A 16504-nucleotide genomic window follows, 5' to 3' on the forward strand; every position below is an offset into this window, starting at 1 on the left:
CCCGTCTTCAGATGAGGTCGAGCGATGAATGACAGTGTCGCTAACAATGTCGTTAGCGGGCTCTTGTTAACTCGCTTCTCGCGACTTGTGATTCTAGTGCGAAGTTCCTTATAAAGTACCTATCATCATCTTTACTTAAATGATTTGATCTACAAATACCATTTTACATAATCATATAATCTAAATTATTGTATAACATTTGAAAACTAACATGGTATGTATTAATGCAATATAATTATTATATATTTACAAGTAATATTACACCTACTGTGACTTAACCATAGTAAACCATAACAGATTGCATTGATAAAGAAAATATATAAAACAGAAAAAAAAGAAAACTGAAATTTAACGTGAAACAAAGGACAACTTAATATTTTAAAGAAAAAAGAAAATGTTTATACTGCTAACTAAATAAAATAATTCCGCACCCTTAAATAATATATCCTCACACCTTCTATAGTAAGGTGAAAAAATTCTACATCTACATAAATTGTATTGTAGTTAGCTAAAACCCGATACATTGGTGAATTGCGCAGATAATTCGTGATGGTACATATGAGGCACATGGAACAATTGTGAATCTTGTCTTGCTTAGGAGGGCGACTAATGCATATAAAATAGTTCTTACACTTACTTTGTTTCGTTTCTTAACATTATATCGAAAAACTGACGGGTATTAATTAGCAGCGGTAGAAAATATTTTATTTATTTACACTTCGTTGTATTAAAGAAAAATATATAATACATAAAAATAATAAGGGATGCAACGGGCGGCCATTTCGCTAACAAGCGATTCTTCCAGGCAACCCTAGAGGGGAAAAAGTATCTCCATTTTCTCTCACCATGGACGTTCTTTGTTCCCAGTGGACAGAGCTCAACTTACGTTACAGCTCGGATCTGTACGTCATGGTCAACTCGTTTAGAATTGATTATATGTAATTCGCGAAGACGCGCCCCACCAATTTTGGTTTGGGATAGTGTGGTGCGGACCGCACCGTGCGGTAATTTGGAATTTGTTCCGTGCTTGAAGCTTGCACACATATGCCATAAACGGTTAGGAGGAATAGTGGGACGCGTCTACGTAGATTGCACTCTTTCTTTCATTTGAAGATTATTAACTATATCTATTATGTCTATGTATGTGGAAATGTCAGGGCGTATAGGCGAGTCTTCGATTATTATCATAGGTGAGGTTTGGGGGATTAACTCTTAAATTAACCCTAAATCTTGTTCGAAGTATGTAAAAAGTCTCTGGACTTGTCTCAACGTGAATACTAATATTTTTTATTTTGTATGTACATTGTAACCGGTATTACAATTGCAAATATCACGCCCACGTCAACTTGATCCATTTGCATGCAATCCATTACGCAATACATGATTTTGACCGCGGCATAGTGAGGGGACCATAATGTACCACAACTCATATCGCCGCTCTTGACATTTAATTTAAACCAATATCTAATGCCGCATTTACATTCAGCCGTAGTATTATTATAGGCACGTAAGTCTAGCGCTGGCCAATACTTGGAGGGGATTGCTGCGCATGTTCACTTTGGTGCGGGGGCCGGAATGCGACTGGAGAGCCAATCGGCGCTCTTCATTCCGCCAGCCCCCCTCAGCTACCTTATTTTTTACTTCTGCGCAATAACGGTCAGCGCTAGAGTTTCGTGCCGCTGTTAATAAGTACTTTGTCGTTAGTATCGCGTTTACACACTCGTCCTGCCCACTTCCCTGCTTACCACGGCTGAATGTAAATGCGGCATATGAAGTATAATTAAGCTCTAATCTCGCAGCACGCATACTTCTCCTTATTTATCTTTTCAGTGAATTTGGCCCGAATTAAGTAGCTTAGTATTCTAGTTTTCTAAATAGCGTTTGCTATCGTTACAAGGTATGATATAAATTTAGCAGTTTTTAGTAGAAAAGTTGCGCATACGCATTATTGCTAAGTTTTAGAGAGATGTAGAGCAAATACTGTATATTTTTTTTTTTATTACATAAAAGTCATAAAAAAAGATAATAAAGGGATTTATTCCTTTATAAAAAACTTTTTATTGTAGTTGCTTAAAAAAATGTGAGGAAGTACATACTTGAAGCAGCGGGAAGCGGGTAGTAATTTGAAATGTTATGTATTTTATTTTTGGTTCCAAATCTTAAATTTCAGTTTTTTTATTTTTTTAAATGTATCTTTGTATATAATTATACTTACTTGCTATTTATTTCATATATATGGTTATCTATGTAATCTGTATTAATTTTTCTGTATTTATTAATCTGTCTTAGTGTTTTGTTTTAAAATATGTATATAAGCTGTAAGATTTCTAATAATTAAATAAATAATTAAGATTATTTAGAATGCACAGAAACGTGCCTATCTTAAGATATCTACTATACCTACACTTAGTCGACCGTTTTAAAATTTGCAGCATCCGTAACATCCTATTATTGGCTAATAATTATCAAAACAAATGTTTTCGAACCGCAATAATGACTTAGATAATGTTACAAATAAATGCTAATTTTACGTTTGCTTTTGTATGTGATAATTTGTACAATTTCATCGAAGGCCGCGGGGAATTTCACATACATGACTAAGATAACACGTTATAAAATCCGTAATTGGTTGGAAAGAAAGAACGGTCCACCGGGGTTCATAATGTAGAATAATGTGTTGCCGGCCTTTGAGGCCTAGGTTAGGGGGCGTTCAGTAAAAGTATTAAGTAAGCACTATAGGGAGGATTATTTACTTTTTATACATATTACCCACACATTGTCTATGCTTGAAACCATTACGCATTTTCGAAGATTCCTACTAATAATGTATTAATCATCAATTTCTATGGTTGATTGGAAGAGATCGGTTTTTAACGATAAAACTAAATTTTATAGATTAATGTATTATGTTATTTTTTTTATATATAAATGTAACGAAGTGTGAATAAATAATTTTTTGCGGCTTTATACTTAAGGCAATGTGTGTATTGGATTTCATAAATTGGATTATTTAGTAATGACAGTGAGGTTTAGCGAGAGGTTGTCTCGATGGCCGCCGGTGTAGACACCACCTTTCCAATGACACAGGATATTAAATATAGAGCAGGCTGTGTACAATTCTATCTATGTGTGCAAGACTCGCTCGTTCGCTGAAGGAGAACCTGGATTTAGAATCAACATGTGTCAGGCACAGGAGGCAGCTCACCTACTTGCCTATTAAAAAATACTAATGATTACGAAAAAGATACAAAGTTTTGAGGCTCAGCCAAAAATGTTGTGGCGCCATTGGTTTTTTGTATGGGCAGTTTTCCACGTCCCGCGGGGGGTGAATTGATTGTTAAGCACATGTCTAAATATAATTAAAAGGCAGTTAGTCTATCTATAATAATATGAAGGTATTGTATTGTATCTGTTTATTACATAATTTACACAAAAAAGCAACAATCATAATATTCTATGTTAGTATATAATAACTAAATATAACTTATAATCTGAGAAGTTCACATTTTAAAAGTACCGTTTATACATCATATACTTATCCTGATTTACTTCCTCGACCTATATAAATACTAACATTTCCCCAAGTCGGATAATGACGCAAACTGCGCAAATCGTGATGAGGCATCTTCGTGCTTGAGTCATCGTGTATGTCATGACTTTACCAGAACTTCACGATTTCAAAATCTTACAAAGGCTTGAATCTTCACATTCTTAAATTGCCTCATGTAGGTATTACTAGGTTTTTTATAAGCACAATTGTGTTTATGGTTAAAAGTGATGATTCATTCACTAGTCTTGTGTTTCCCGTCTTTTAACATGCATTAAAGATTAATGTTTGTCTCGATGATCATTCAAAACACCTTTCAAAACCGTCACTAAAGCATGGTACTGGAAGATATATTAAATATATCAACAGTGCCGTTCCATATCTCGTAAAGCAAAAGTCAGGTTTCATAGAATATAAATTGTAAACCATATTAAAATAGTGTAATAAATATAAAATAAATATATACAAGCTTTTTAGGCCTAAGATTTCTGTATCTGTTTCATGGCCATTTGTCCACCTAATAGGCAAGTAGGTGAGCAGCCTTATGTGCCTGACACACGCCGTCGACTTTTTGAGTCTTATGCCTGTCTCACGATATTTTCCTTACCGTTAGAGCGAATATTGAGAAAGAAAGTCCATTGGTGTACAGCCGGGGATCGAACCTACGACCTCAGATGTGAGAGTCGCACGCTGATGTCACTAGGCCAACACTGCAATATAATAATATATTCGGAGAAATACTAACTTGCTGTGTATGTCTGTGTCAGATATTTCTTAGAAGTAATGCTAAGCATGTACATATGTATTTTAAACCACTAATCATCCTAACCTTGCCTTAATGGCCAGCCGCTTTGAATAAAAACTTTTGCTGAAATTCGTACTTAAAACGAAGGTTGAATTTAGGAAAAAGACTTAAATGTTTCTTTATTAATATATACGTATAGGTACAACTGCTAATAGCCAATGCGATAGCTGTGTAATATACTTATTGTTACTTTGGATGTTTTAATTTGTTGCGAATTTGCATACATATCAAAATGTCGATCCGATAGTATGAAGCACTCACAACGTCTTAGTTGAGGGAACAAATTCGTTCTGTTCCTAAGGTACTGCAAATAACTTCGTTTCCGCCGTCTCAAGTAGCCGTTTGGTGCAAAATAAACTGAGTTCTTACAGATTATAGAACACTAGATTTATAATAATTCCTCGAAACCTTAAACGTAGCAGGAATGATGTAACTCCTACCGGACACTGTAATTAATAGACTGTACTAAATTAATGAAAAAAAAATCAATCGAAATTTTCATTGCATTAATCTGTGTCTTTAGGGACCAATGTGATGTGAAGGTTCATTTATTAATGGAAAATATAAACGTGTTCCATAATACTAATGTATTGTCAATATTAGTTTTTACTGGTTTTCTTAGAAGTGAGTACTGTCACAAAGGCTTCTATTATATAACTTACAAAGCATGTATGTGAAAAAAAAATTAATATATTAAGTTTTTCATCAATATCAACATCGTGATCAACTTCTTCGACACCTATAGATTGTTCTTATAATGTGAAGACAGCACTGTCCCGACTGGAAATTAAGATGTGTATCAAGTAGGTACCAAAGGCTGACCAACTATAAATGATGTAGAAATGTATCCCAAGAAATATATTGCGTTGTAACAACCCTGGTTGTACGGTTAGTAAATACTAATATACCTTCTAGCTGTGCTTATTTTGTAATCCCACAGAACCTTGCTTTGATCTTGAATTAGTCTCACGTGGAATCGAGAACTCTGACAAGTTTAAGAGTTACGTCTTGAACTAGACTACAGTTACGTGTTTCTTGTTGAACAGTCGCGTGTTCAAAACCTTCTAGTTTTTATGTTAGTTATTGATACTTTATATTCTTGGGATTGGCTACTTCAATAACAGTGCTCGTTTTTATAAGGTACATAATATTTATTTATTAATAAGTAATTTTACAGCTACACATATCTATATTATTGAACAAAACACTTTGACAATATATAAAGCCAAAATAGATTACGTCAAATAAGTATTATAAGTCAATTAAGGACATTAGATAAAAAATGGAACTTAAATTAACCATTTAACAAATGACTGCTTAATATTAAAAATAAAAAAGAAATAGTTACTACTATGTATAAAGTCAAAGACTTCCTGCTTACCATGGCATCAGTTATATGCTTTATTTGTATTATTTATAACTTTGATTAATAGAATTCTATATATTTTAATGTCTTGAATTTCATATTTAGAATCTACTATCTAATTATTTAAATACGTGTCTTCTTTAATAATAAAACTTGTAATCGTCCATATTGTTGACTATCAATAAAACTTAATTTGGTTGATGATGACGTATTATTATGTATAAGATATTTTAAGTTTACTACAATTACCGAATACGGTAATTAGGTATACTACAAAGCAAGACTGATACAAGATTACCAACTTTTAAGTGATACATATACAATATTGAACAGGGGCAAACCGACAGGTGTTAAGTGATAACATGGACACTGAATGGGCTCGCGAATGCGTTGCCGGCCTTTTAAGAATTGGTACGCTCTTTTCTTGAAGGATTTTAAGTCGAATTGGTATAAAAATGCTTTAGTTGGCTGCTTTAAATCTTAATCTATCTTGAAATTTTCATGTATATTTAATGTGCGCATATTGTCTAGATTCAATATATACATAGTTGAAAAACATAGGTATTAACGAACAATGAGGGATAACCATAAATTTGCCATGAATAGAGCTATTTAACCGTTAACGGCAAAATTACGCGCAACATTAAATTGCTTTGCGAGAATTTAATATGGATGTAGCCTTTTGTACTCGAAAGTCATATACTATTAGTTTCGTAGAAGTAAGGAGGGACTTATTAATATAAAAATACATAAATGTGATTTAGGACGTCGGTACTGTCTTACTTCAAGTGATTAATAAGTATTTTTTCGCTTAATAACAAAGAAACTTAATGAAATTTAATTATAAGTTGACGGGTCATTAAAAATGTAGTAAACGGTTTTTTAAAATTCATTTTTAATATTCTATTTCTCTGTTGGCTCTGTGACCCAAAAAGTGTCTTGGCATCCGAAATGAGAATGTTCTAGCGCCACCATAGCGGGACCAACTTCTGGCTGGTCTGGATTCTGTAAAATTCTGTGGCCGAAAAGGTCATTATAGGCAAATACGTTGGTTGGAGCACCTCGAACGCATGGGCGGTGAGTGGTCGAAGACAAGAAGTTGGCCTAACTATGACTGAATCGACAGAGTGTGGGAGGACGGGCTGAGTTTTTTATATAGAGTTATTTTAATCTTAATGAACCACTGTAGTGGAAGCCATACTTCCTTTATAACTTATTTATTTCGTAAACCTACAGCTAACATAAATTATATATCATTACAAAAAAATACACTGAAAATATAGCCAAAGATGGAATACATGATACATTTTACAACAAAAAGTATAATGGTAACTAAAAAAACAATTTTTATCACAGGTAAGATCATATGTAAATGTGACTAATGTCGCCGGATACATAACATTGTATAAGGAGGATATCGTCAAGTTCACATCCTTACAATAACCTTATCTATTGAAGAAATCGGTCAAGGACTCGCACAACTTCTAGAATAGTATTTAAACTTTAATAAATGGACACCAATTTAAATCTTATTTTATAACTATGTATACGGCTTTGTTTAGAATTCGTTTACGTTTAAAATTTAATTTTTATTCATTTGCATTGCGCTGTTAGTAATTTGAGCGTAGGGAGGAGCGCTTAAATGCCGGCAACGCACACACTAAAAATGGGTGTCTATGGGCTGCGACGACTGCCTTTTTAGGCTCGTTTGCCCACCTATTATATAAAAAAAAATTACTTGAATTTTATCTATATTTGTTACAAGCAGTGTTGGCATAGCAGCTGCAGCATGCGACTCATCCCTGAGGTCGTAGGTTTGATCCACACCGATGCAACCGGCACCTTAACTTTTCTTCTTAGTGCGCATTTAATATTCGAACTGTAAAAGAAAACATCGTGAGGAAACCGGCTTGCCCTAGAACCAAAAAGTCGACGGCGTGTGTCAGGCACTTGATCACCTACTTGCCTATTAGGTTGACAGATGATCATAAAACAGATACAAATATACGCCACTAATATAATCTATTGTTTTTTACCTATTTTTTTCAATTGCAAAACACCTTAGATATATTTGACGCTGAGCAATACTGGTAATAATATAAATTGATTACAACTTGTGAATACAAAAAGAAATAAAGTTGAATATATCCAGCCTTTCGCAAACGAAATCGATACGGAGATTATTCCACCGGCTTCCATTTTAATTACAATTATCTACTCAAATTAATTGCACGTACACATAACAATCAACATTGAACGCCCACATCAATGCAAACTTTGCACGTTTCATGAATTTTAATACAATACGTACTCGTCGTGTGAAACGCCTAATGAAATTTCCATATTATTTGCTTCAGTTGATTTAAATTTTCTATGTAATTGCCTCGCGGTTTCATCCGCTTTTACCTTTCTATAGATCTAACACAAAAATAACTACCATATTATTATTATTTTTCTTTTTTTATATAAGTGACGCATAAAGTTAGTTAGTCATATAACCTTACCCTGTTTTGCTATCAAAGTTAAGTCATTCTTAAGTTAAAACAGGCCGCTAATTATGCATATCTTATCTTTCCAGCCAGCACCGGAAGGACCATAGCTGCGCCACAGTCAGAAGAACTATTACACATCACAACTGACCTTCAAACTGAGCGATATGAAAGACAACCTAGAGCTATGTACTTTACAAAAACTCCACAGTTACAACCAGAGAACATAACACAAAAGGAGCTGAAGTTTTCAACTCCTGTCAACGTCACTGCGACCACAGAGACAATACAATGGACGCCAGTCAATGCAACAGATAATGTAACGCTCGAAAACGTTGCTAGCATTAACACAACAATTACCACAGACAATGTCACAGAAGCGCAGAATACGACTTTCACAAAGAGGCGGAATTTGACGAGACCGGAATCAGGGAGGGCTGTTTTTATGAAAGACGATATTCCGATAGAGGGTCTGTCAGAAAGCCGGATAGTGACTGAAAAGCCTTTGTCCCTAGAAACGGCGTTTGTGCAGACGAAAATTCCAGCAAATATAGAGTCTTCTAGAAGAGTTATAGACCCAGAAGGAGGTATGGATACAGGAGCGATAGCTGGGATTTCGTTCGCTGCTTTAGCCTTAGCTGGACTAGCTGGCAGTACGGCATTTATTCTGTATAGAAGAAGATATTTAAATAAACCTCAAACATTGAATGACAAATGCTCTAATCCTGATTCCAGTGGATACTTAGATGACAGTACTATAAGAGTAAGTTTCTTCTATAACATAATAACAATAGCTTTTAAAATACTCATGAAAAGAATATGGTTATCAAACGTATTATGTGTTATATAATTCATTTATATTTTTTCTTATTAACTTAGCAATGTCTTAGCGTCTTTTACATGAAAAGCTGCTTGTTAAAAAAAGTCATTGTTATTTTTTTTTTTCAGGATAACTCTGAAGAAATGTACAGTTTGGATAATGATTCGTTTTTGAACTCTCTTGAAGCCATGACCATCCAGAACTACTGGACAGACACAGTGAAACACACCAAGTTATAAGATATTGTATAGTTAATAACTTTGTATATATTTTAGAAATTGTAGCTTTTACATTTGGTCTTTGGGGATTCATAGACTTAGCGCGGACTTGCGGTATGTCAAAATCTAAGACATTTTTGACGTACGGAAGTCTGACTTAACGCTAGTGTCACTGAATCTTACCCTTCATATCATATATACACAAAAGTCAATCAAAATAATAGAATTAGCTTATCGTTTAATTTTGTATTATTTTGAATTTCAGATAATAGTTTAATTACCAATGATTTAAAATTAATTTAGTTTATTTGATTTATCTACTACTTAGTATTAGTATATTTTAATGGATTTATATTCGGTTTTCTGAAACACAAAATTATTATTTTAAATTTTAAGAAAGTTACTCAGAAATGTTTGTTTCGAAGTAGCTTCTTGAGTGACGTTTGTGTATTCTGAAGTGTTAAAAAATCGCGCTTCTTTACCAAAAAGGTTTTCTTAAAGTGCGGATAGAGACTCGTCGTAGGATTTGAGGTCGCAGCAATTCCAAAAAATTGAAAGTTTTTGTATATTAATGAAATAACCTAGGAAATAAGGATTATATTAGTTCGCAAAACCGCCACGTTTCTCTTACCGCACAGACTAGCAATTTTTATCTTTATCTTCACAGAAGTTATTTTGTAAAAAAGGGTAATGTAACCTTTATCGACCTTTATTGAATAAAGGTGATGAGGTATACGTACATATACTTTTTACTGTATTAGAAATAAAAAAATCTCCATGTCAAGTCTGATAATGTTGACACATGATTGAGGGTTAGAACGCTATAAAATCAAACGACTTATCGTTAGTTCATGTTAAAAATAACGAGCGATGAACAGTTTTTATTTTTAATAGATTCTAACTATCTTTGTTGGTAAACTCTACAAAAATACATTTTAGTGCAGAAGTGATCGGCAATCGTGTATGCTATATATGGAATTGACAAAGGCTCGTTTGGTCTCGTGATCTTTTCAATACAAATTAATGTATAAAGTCCATGTCTAACGATTTTGAACTAATAATTTCACATCTATGATCTACATTCTAAAACGTTATTTCAAATGTAGTCCTCGGAGCTGTCAACCAATTTTTTCTCTATGACGTTTGACATTTTTGACAACTCAAGACTATATTTTGAGAAACGTTACCTAAAACCTGCATAATTTAGAAATAGTGATTGATCTCAGTATTCAAATTAGTTTTAGTTCTTAAGCTTACATATTAATTTAGTTTAATGTTTTAAATTTAATTGTGATACTTTGCATACCATTAGTATGTGTTTGCACTTATATTCATGATGTATTATTTATATTATTATTTTGTAAATAAAATATGTGTATATTAAGCCTTTAGAGTTACTATATAAAACACTAATATTAACGAGAACCGGCTATTAAATATCACTAAGGGAACTTTGACAGTATGAAATTATTATATAGTTATATGTATAAATAATTTATTTTAAAAATCAGTAAATCAACACAATACGGTCAGAGATTACGAATCGACAGACGTGTGCTTGTTTTTTTCAATAATCATAATATAATTTTTTAATTTGACTTTTTAAAGCGAATTAAAAGTTGCATAGGTTCTAAAGTCAGTAACAAAACTGAGGTTTTTTTTTGGCAATTTCTTTTTTTTCAAAAAAGCTTCAAAGTTTTAAAAGATGTATTTTTAAAGATTTTGTTTGTTTTTAAAACTTTATTAACTAAAATTTATGTTTGTATCTTTTTCCGTCCATGCTTTTTTGCATTTAGTATTTTTGGTAAATTAATACTGTTTTATATTGTTATAAATTAATTTATGCTTTAGAAATCGTACTTATTATTTTGAAACTGGATGAAATTTTATATTCCTGCAAAACTTGGGGCAAAATGAAATTTGACTAACGCTATGTATATGGAACGTGAATGTTTATTATGTACCCATATTACGAATTCTGCAGTAGAGCACCAAAAATTTATATTATACATTTAGATAGCGCTCCTTAAATTAAATAAATGGATACCCATTTTATGGGTACTACATGGGTGCCAGAAAACAATTATAAAATTCATACTAAGAGTGGGCGTAACACTCAGATTTGGAGTCTGTCAAAACGGAACAAGTTTTTATGTCAAAAACGTTTAAGATTTGACGTACGTACTAAATGGCGGCTCCGAATCTTACTCTAAAACAAATTAGTCTACAGTGCGTTCACATGTGTTATAAGTTCATTAAAATAAATATGTTATAACTAAAAACTTGCTTAATATATTTAAATTATTATTTTTTATTTATTATTTCTTTTTTTTTGCTTCTATTTTCACATTAGTATAAAAGCATCAGAATCATTTTGAAGTTGTACAAAAAAATGGTTTTTTTTTATTAATATGTACATTAAAATTATGTCTTTGAAGTTTTAAAAATCGCAACATAATATATTCTCTATTTTTGACTTATTTTAATCGGGGTTGTGACTAGCCTTTTGATTTTTAGTGTCATTTTAATTCATATCAAGTGTAAATGTACAAAGTATATAAGACTTTCTAAAATGTCATCAGTAATGTAACTGTAAAATAATGAATTGTTTAGGTAATTGTCTATAATTATGAAAATAATTCAAAACATAATATTTAATATAGATCTCTGTACTCAAACTGATTGTATAAAATATTACTTTCATTTTTGCTATGTTTATAATTACAGTACATTTATTGATATGGAATTGTTTTTTTACTATAAAGGTTATGAATGTTAAAAATTATATTAATTCCTATTTAAATATTCATTTCAATATCATGAGCTTAATACAAATGGTTATTTCTTGTAGGAAACCCCATGTATTGTAAGGTAGATTAAATGTTATATCTAATATAGATGAATCATATTGAATAAATTTATTTTTACTGGCATAGAGGCATCTTTAATTTACAAAATCTAAGTTTATCTTCAATTTAACAGTGCTAGTTCAACTTTAATTTAACAGTACAAGTGTATTTGAATTATAAACAGGCATGAATATGCGTAGTTTCAACTAAATAATAATAATTTGTGTAGTACATTTGTATATTATACGATATTATAATATAGATATATACAACTACGAGACGAATCTATCGTTGAATTTGTGATAAGGGTACGGTGCTGCCCTTATCATATACCCATAATGATAAGTGATCTTCTGGAATAAAACATACATTCAAATACGTCGGTTTTATAAACTTACATTGCTATCCTGTAACCACAGACTCGGTTGTGATAGAAATAACTCTTTTAATATTTTTTTTTTTGGCTTTAATTTGTGCCAACTGGGCACAAGGTACTTCGCCGGTGTCGTGTAGATGGAGAAGGCACGAAGAAATAACTCTATTTGGTATTCTATTTGCAATGTCATAATGATAGTCTGTGGTCATTGATCATTATGTAAATTGTTAACTTTATGTCACATGTGATGTCAGATATGTCATATGATATTTGTTTTAATTTCTGCTGAGTTATGACTTGTAGTTAGTGTTTTAAAATTTGTAATTTTTTGCATCTCAAGTGAAGTACTTGAAACATTTTTAAACGAATTAAAAAATGGTTAAAGTTTGGTACATGGATGATGATACCACTAGTGACCAACGCTTGGAACATCACAGGAATCCCCCAAAATATTTATCTCTAGATGAACTACATAAGAAGACCGGCGTAGAATATTACAGCGTAAGTTAGGGTTATCAAATAGACTGATCAAGGTCAAGAACTTAATGATTAATTAAATTTCATTTTCGTAATATTTCTAATTTTTTTAATATACTGTAAGCCACATTAAATTATATTAGTTTTTAACACATATGTTTCTTTTTATAGCTAAATGTGGAGTCATACACCACAGACGGAGTTCTTGAACAAATAAAAAAAGAAAGAGGGTATACTTATGAAGATGAAATCACCTGCTCAGAAAAGTGTCTTGCCAACTATGAAGAAAAGCTTAAATCCTTTTATACAGAACATCTGCATACTGATGAAGAAATACGGTAGGCCTTTATTGAAATTTCTAAGTTACTGTACAATATCCATAGGTCCCTTTAATGATGAGTAATGTTTAATTGGCACTTTTGTTTGCCAACCAGGATTGTATGTCAATCTTAAAAACTCATAATGTAGAAACATAAAAGATTTCTGACAGCAGACACAAATACATTTTTCCAGTAGGTTTCAATAAAATCATTACATTAGGACATATCACATATTTTTGTATTCTTAAAGTTTGACTTTCACCAGCCACAGAAAAACCAATGGATGGCTGGAAATTCTAATAATTTACACGAGTTTAATTCTTGGATGCTCTACTTTTCTATTCCAGCAATATATTAGGTGATTACTATTTGTAAACATTTGATGGGGAATAGGATTATTTTACAATTTTATAGTAGATTTTTGACAATCCTGTTTGTGTGATGTGTGTTTTGAATGTTGTAGCTACAGAGAGCATCCACATTGACATCAAAATTTTTAAAAACATATTAAAATAAAAAATTTCAGGCTAGTCATTGAAGGTTCTGGATACTTTGATGTAAGAGATGGTGTAGACCAATGGATACGCATAGCTGTTTTTCCAGGAGACCTCATCATAATACCAAGTGGAATCTACCATAGATTCACACTTGATTCTAAAGTAAGTTATAAAATACTATCAATTTTCATTCAAAGTCAATTTTAGTATAATATTTATTTTATAAGAATGATTAATATAACATTAAATACATTAACACAAACAATTCATGCTTATTGTTTATTTAAAATCAAAGCGTATATTCAGGCTAGATAACAGAAAATTAGTAATTAGAAAGTGGGTTTGAGTCTGTCTCTCCTGCTAAAAAGAGACATAAGCACAGTTTTTTGAAACAGCCAAACATTTTTTAATGATACAATGCCCCACAGTTTTACCATAATAAATATTTTTGTAATATATACGCCCTTGGTATGCCTTAGTTGTTCCTAAGTAAATTTCCAAAAATAAAGAAAATTTTAAATAATACTCTTTTATAATTTAAATATTTAATTTAAAAGATACAATAACATTTTCAGAACTACATTCGTGCCAAGCGCTTCTTCGTTGGTGAACCAGTGTGGCTGCCATACAACCGCCCAGCTGATGACATGTCCTGTCGTAAGGAATATGTTGACAAACTGCAAAAGGGATTTGTATCAGATAATTAACTTCAATTTTGGTACTAATGAGATGGGCCAATATGATGTAACTTCATGTATTGGTACCTGGTTTATAAACTACTGGGACATACATAAGCGGTTCCTTTTATGTTCTTCATTAGTTACTTTGTAACATATATAATGTTTCCTATTATCACATACCTTTTACTGATTCAGTGCCTCAACCTTTTGTATCACAGCAATATTTTAATTTTTAGTTGAGCTATCTACATATTAAGAATGTTCAATGAACTTTATTGTTTAGTCTCCTCGAGTGTATAGAAATTGAAAAAGGCTTTTTTCTATTAATCTCCGCCCGCTTCTGGTGAGAGGTAAGTCAGGGATTATACAGCCCAAGTATCATCATAAGTGGTTTCATTGAACTAGGCCCTCGATCCATTCTGTATTTAAAAAATAATCTATTTAATATTTCCTATATAGTAACTCCTCTTATTAGTAAAAAAAACTAGACCAATTCATACTTCCGATATCGTAGACCTTGCGAGATGTGGAAAGGCGGAAAATAGACGCTTTCCATACTCCAAGAACTCGGTATTAAGCAGTGTCTGTTCTCAACAGTCTCGCATCCTTATCTTTGGACGTATCTCGGTGTAGTGATCAGTCCATATAAGTCATCCAAAAAAGGTTAAAGGCACTGAAACGCGCGGAAAGTCACTGAGCTTATCAGATCTAAGACCAAGTCTACCTTAAGAGGTTCACTGAAGTACAGCAGGATGACCTCCAATAGGCAAGGATGGCGAAGAACTAGCGAATCACATATGCCCCATCGAATACTACTATTGCATAGCAATAACGACCGCTCTGTCAAGAGTGTAACGGAGAGGAAGATTCCCACTTAATTTTTATTACAGACTAGATGAACTCGTGAACTTTATTTGTGTCCAAACCTAATGCAACATTTTTAAAACATACCAAAGACAACCTCAAACATCAACCATGAAACACACATTTCTGAAAGACCCAATAAATATATGACAATCAAGTGACACTTATTAATTAAAAAAAAAGACAGGAATAGATTTTATAGGAAAATTGTTTCTGGACTTCCACAAAATACAAGACCATAATTAGCCAAATCGGTCCAGGCGTTCTCGAGTTTTAGCGAGACTAACGAATAGCAATTAATTTATATAAATGTATTGCTATTCATTATTTGAATATATACATATATAAAATTTTCGTGTCACAATGTTAGTTACCATACATAATCCTCCGAAACGGCTTGACTGATTTTTATCAAATTTTATATGCATATTCAGTAGGTCTGAGAATCGGCTACTATCTATTTTTCATACCCCCAAGTGATATGGGGCGTTCACCTCAAGACTTTTTTTTTTGAAGAAATTTTGTGTTTTTTTTTATGCATTAGTTTTCAATTAACCCCTATTTTTTTTGATACTTAAGGATTTAGGCATTAAGGTGAAACGAAGTTCGCGGGGGCAGCTAGTTTATAGATTTGCAGGCTTCCATTTTCACAATCTTGAACACATAATTATAACAAAATTGTTTGATTAAACTTGATACTACATTTGGATTGACAAATATTGTGAACCGGTGATATATCTTATTGTATAGTAAAGTAAGGTTACTTTAAGTTTTGTTTTTTGTTTGCTACAAATGTTTTATAAATGATTCTACACCAGTATACTAATGTAGGGTCTCCGTGCCAAGTATGTCAATATGTTCCTCCTTATTGTATTTAAGTTTGAAAATTAATTAATATAGTTAGAGTTGATAATTGGGTACAATAAAATAAGTAATTTGTGAAACAAAAACATTTATTGTTTAAAACTTTAATCAGTATAATTACACTCTTTTAATGTATTCTTTTGTGTCTTTCTGACAAATTTTGTGTATGCCGAGATGGAAAGAGAGATAAATGCTTTACTTAAAACGGTGGAATTAGACTGATATTTTCGTTATAAGGGGATCTTTATGTAAATGTTATATACAAATCTATCTATATTTAATAGTTTTAATATACAATTGTTATTTTTTGGCTGTTTTATTTTGTGTCCAGT

The 16504-nt window shown here is 32.1% G+C and overlaps 2 protein-coding genes across 4 annotated transcripts in view; both read left to right on the forward strand.

The window, feature by feature from the left end:
• The window catches only part of LOC111000978, a 56526-nt gene extending 44586 nt beyond the window's left edge, over positions 1 to 11940 (forward strand). For all 3 annotated transcript variants that reach the window (XM_045632654.1, XM_045632655.1, XM_045632656.1), the window contains 2 exons: positions 8297 to 8970; positions 9156 to 11940. In XM_045632654.1, the coding sequence (XP_045488610.1) occupies positions 8297 to 8970; positions 9156 to 9266 (785 nt within the window). In that variant the 3' untranslated portion in view covers positions 9267 to 11940. The remainder of the gene's footprint in view (positions 1 to 8296; positions 8971 to 9155) is intronic.
• Positions 11941 to 12736: 796 nt separating this feature from the next.
• Positions 12737 to 16478, forward strand: LOC111001864 (1,2-dihydroxy-3-keto-5-methylthiopentene dioxygenase). The gene is made up of 4 exons (XM_022271906.2): positions 12737 to 12971; positions 13119 to 13285; positions 13794 to 13926; positions 14340 to 16478. The coding sequence occupies exons 1-4, from the start codon at positions 12846 to 12848 to the stop codon at positions 14469 to 14471; spliced, it is 558 nt and encodes a 185-aa protein (XP_022127598.2). The 5' UTR covers positions 12737 to 12845; the 3' UTR covers positions 14472 to 16478.
• The last annotated feature ends 26 nt before the right edge of the window (positions 16479 to 16504 follow it).

The sequence above is a fragment of the Pieris rapae genome, chromosome 20 (assembly GCF_905147795.1).
Source record: "Pieris rapae chromosome 20, ilPieRapa1.1, whole genome shotgun sequence".
Taxonomy (NCBI): Eukaryota; Metazoa; Arthropoda; class Insecta; order Lepidoptera; family Pieridae; genus Pieris; species Pieris rapae.